The sequence below is a fragment of the Octopus bimaculoides genome, chromosome 4 (assembly GCF_001194135.2).
Source record: "Octopus bimaculoides isolate UCB-OBI-ISO-001 chromosome 4, ASM119413v2, whole genome shotgun sequence".
Taxonomy (NCBI): domain Eukaryota; kingdom Metazoa; phylum Mollusca; class Cephalopoda; order Octopoda; family Octopodidae; genus Octopus; species Octopus bimaculoides.
The window spans coordinates 19,055,822-19,060,295 of record NC_068984.1 but is presented as its reverse complement, the minus strand read 5'-3'; the positions used below and the strand labels follow the sequence as shown (position 1 = coordinate 19,060,295).

At 34.6% G+C, this 4,474-nt stretch overlaps 1 protein-coding gene across 4 annotated transcripts in view; it reads left to right on the top strand.

Annotated features, from left to right (window-relative positions):
• LOC106881469 (protein O-mannosyl-transferase TMTC4) overlaps positions 1-4,474 on the top strand; it is a 119,142-nt gene that overhangs the window by 29,295 nt on the left and 85,373 nt on the right. For all 4 annotated transcript variants that reach the window (XM_014931875.2, XM_014931866.2, XM_052966927.1 and 1 more), the window contains exon 2: positions 151-510. In XM_014931875.2, the coding sequence (XP_014787361.1) occupies positions 179-510 (332 nt within the window). In that variant the 5' untranslated portion in view covers positions 151-178. The remainder of the gene's footprint in view (positions 1-150; positions 511-4,474) is intronic.

Sequence of the window (4,474 nt, the reverse complement as noted above, 5' to 3'; positions counted from 1 at the left end):
AAAAGTTTCCATCTACCAAATTTACTCAAAGGCATTGGTTGGCCTGAGGAACTTGCCCAAGGTGCTATGCAGTGCAGAGCAAGCTTCTTCACCATCCAGCCATGTCTCCACCCATTTATATATTTATTTATTTACTTGTTTGTTTTTCAGATTCTATCATGTTTCCTTTGGTGTCATCATGAAATCTTACAAAAATGGAGTAAATTCACACACAAATTCTAATTCTCACCATGAACCAAAATCTGTTTTCACCTGGGATGAATGCTTACCCATACCAAGGCTTTCATTCATTCCAGCAGCCACCATTGTCTTCATTTTGGCCACAGCCTGTTTCCTTAACAGTATTTCAGGCCATTTTGTTTTTGATGACTTTGAAGCTATCTTGAACAATAATGATCTCACACCAAATGAACCTATTGGAAATTTATTTTTTCATGATTTTTGGGGCAACAAACTCAATTCTGACTCCAGCCACAAATCATACCGTCCATTTGCAGTTCTCACATTCAGGTAAAGCAATTTTCCAATTGTTAAGTGCATGTTAACATATAGTATTTGCCAGCATATATAACACTTTCTCCCATAAGATGCAACTTTACTTTACAAGTCTATTTTGTAGAAAAAAACAAATTTAACCCTTTAGCATTCGGATTATTCTGCTGAATCTAATACTTATTTATTCACTTTGTTTTGGAATTAATCATAAATTATCTTGTAGCTTCCAAATTCTGATGATGTGGTAGTTTATTTTTATAATGACATTGCAAGGTAAGTGTAAGGAGACAGGTTTGACTAGTCTGAACATAAAGCAGGTGGAATATTTTGGCTGAATATGGCTGGTTTAAATTCTAAAGGTTTCATCAGGTATTCATATACTCTGTATCCTATTTGTAATACAATTGCATGGCAATTTTTTGTTATGTTTAAGAATGAAAAAGCATGTCAGGTCATTTTTACCTTTCATTCTTACAAGTTTGATAATATCAGTTAAGTACTGGTTTGATGTAATTAGTTAGCCCTCATCCACACTAAAATCGCTAGTATTGAAGCCAAATTAGAATCAATAATTGATTATTATTATCATCATCATCGTTTAACGTCTGCCTTGCATGCTGGCATGGGTGGGATGGTTTGACAAGAGACAGCCAGGCAGAAGCCTGCACCAGACAGACTTCTGTAACTGTTTTGGCAGGAGTTTTACAGCTGGATACTCTTCCTAACACCAACCACTCAGCAGAGTGGACTTAGTGCTTTTTACATGGCACGAGCACAGGTGAGGTCAGTTTTGACAAGGTTTTTACAGCTGGATGCCCTTCCAAACACCAACCAGTTTACAGTGTGGACCGGGTGCTTTTAAGTGGCACATACACTGACAGGATCACCGAGTACTTGGAAGGCAAAGAAAAAAAAAACTTTGGGGAAGGGAGGGGCATTGGAGGAAGTCATCTTGATGAAAGGTTATAGTGTCTTGCTGTTATACAGGTTATACAGGTGTCTTGCTGTATGAGGAGGTACGAGGTTACTCAGTGAGAGAGAGAGAGATCAGGAATAAAGACGGAAACAGGTGTGCTGCCACAACAGCATGAACTTCAGTAAAAGTTCATGATGACATATTTAATTCATATGTTCATGTTAAAGTATTTAATTTAAAACTAATTTTTGAATAATTCAGTTCACATTAACATGTTTAATTAAAGTCAAATAGAAATAGTTATGTGGTGATGTAAAAATGAAAAAGCAATATTAATGAATAATTAAATTTTTCTTTCATTTTTGACAAATATGGGAGACAGCTCCTGTCATGTTTCAGTCTTATTATCACCTCATCAAACTTAACTGTTACTTAACACGGTAGTGATGTGAGAATCAGTAAGTACACGTATAAGACTATACACCTGTCAGTATAGAGAAATAAAATTGTTTAAAGAATAAATTACCTGGAGCTGACATCTGTATGAAAAAACAGTAATTAAGGTAATGTTAACACATTTTATGTAGTGGGCATTAAAAAACTTTTATCCTCTAAAACATTCCAATTTTCAAATACTTTTACATTTTTTAATTTAATACAAAAATGCAAAATTAAAGTTTTTTTTATTATTCCAATACATGACATAACAATTCCTTGGATTCTGGCCCAGTTCTTAGCAAATAATAATAATAATAATAATAATAATAATAACAATAATAATAATGATGATGATGATGGTTTCTTTTATTTGCCACCAGGGCGAAGGATGAGGGGACAATACAAAGACAGACATAATATGTGGGGGTTTACATATAACAGAATGATAAAATAAGAAGTATACATGATATATATTAGAAGAAGGGAGGTATACATAGTATATGACACTAGAAAAAGAGGGGGGAAAAAGGGGATCATGATGGGATCCCTCTGATTCAGGATGATCTCTAGGGACAATCAAGGACCCCCACCATCTAAGATCACTCTGAGTACCAAGGATGAGAGCTCATTCCAATTTCTTTCTTCCGACTCACAGGTCTGCACTGAGAGCGGTATCATCCACTCTTGCCATTTTTGCATCTTTCACCCACCTTTTGATAAATTCACTCGAAGGCAGCCCCTTCTTCCTCTCCACCCACACTTTCCTTTTCAAGTGAAACTTGAAAAAGTCGATGAGGGCTTTGCCAAAGAGGAAAGTTTCCGTCATCATTCCTTTCAGCCTAATAATTAATTATAATAATTCTTTCTAACACCTGAAATTTTGGGGGAAGAGGCTAGTCAATTACATCAGCCTGTGCATAACTGGTATTTATCCATTGACCTCAGAAGGATGAAAGGTCAACCTTGGCAGAATTTGAACTCAGGTTGTAAGGACAGACGAAATGCTACTAAGCACTTAGTCTGGCTTGCTAACAATTCTGCCAGCTTGCCACCTTATATTATTATTATTATTATTATTATTATTATTATTATTATTATTATTATTATTATTATTATTATTATTATTATTATTATTATTATTATAATAATAATAATAATAATGATAATGATAATGATGATGATGATGATGATGATGATGATGATGATGATGATGATGATGATGATGATGATGATGATGATGATGATGATGATGATGATGATGATGATGATGAAAGGCCTGAAATTTGCAGAGATGGGGTAAGTCAATCACATCGACCCCAGTGTTTAACTGATAATTATTTCATCAACCCTGAAAGGGTGAAAGGCAAAGTCCATCTCAGCAGAATTTGAACTCAGAGTGTCAAGGTGGTTGAAATGCTGCTAAGCATTTTTGTCCAGCATGTTAATGATTCTGCTATCTCAGCTTAAATTTTATAATAATAATAATAATTATTATTATTATTATTATTATTATTATTATTATTATTGTTATTAAGGTGTTGAGCTTGCAGAATCATTAGCTCACTTCATCCTTTCAAGGTCAAAAAAATAAGTACCTGTTGTGTACTGTGCTTTGTGCATATAGTAGGGTTGATAAAATATGTATCCCCACCCCCAAAATTGCTGGCCATGTGCCAAAAATTTGACATCATCATTATTATTATTCTTTTCTACTCTAGGCACAAGGCCCAAAATTTTGGGGGAGGGGGCTAGTCGAAATACTGGGGTTGATGTAATCGACTATTCCCTCCCCACAAATTCCAGGCCTTGTGCCTATAGTAGAAAGGATTATTATTATTATTATTATTATTATTATTGAGTGAGAGAGCAGTGCATGCCATCAAAGTGACACTAGGGTAAAATGTGCGAAGCCCATTATACCCATCATGACTACCCATCTGATAAGGGTACACCAGGCACATGCATCACAACCATATATTATTATTATTATTAATGTTTTTGTTCTGCTCAAAATCTTGTTATGGTCAACTTTACCTTTCATTCCAGAAAGGTCAGTAAAATAAAGCATCAGTCAAGTTCTGGGGTAAAAAGCTGGAATAAAAGCTGCAAGGCATTTTTTCCATTGGTCTAATGCTTCTGCTTGATCATCACCTCATTTCTGATGTAGACACCAGGCAAGTAGTTTTAGAAGAAAGGTTTAATTGCTTAAATCAACCCCAGTATTTGACTGATATTCTATTTTTATCACTTGGTCCAGGAATTGAACCTGCAATCTTAGGATCAGGTCCGAAAGACCACAACCAACAAATCGCACAAGCAATGGCTGCCTGTAATTTGGTTTGTTTTAAGATGAAATCTGGTGTTTTATATACAAGATTCTATCATTGCTGAATGATCTTACATTTTATGCTGTTTTAAAGTGCATTAATGTATGTATGTATATATGTATGTGTTGTATGCATGTGATATGTTTGTAAGGAGTGTGTATGTATATGTGTGTGTGTGTGTGTGTGTGTGTGCACAAGTAAAGAGTATGTGTGCGTATGTATTTGCATATATGTATGTATATATATATGTGTATGAATGTGTGTATACATACGTACATATACATATATATATATTTAT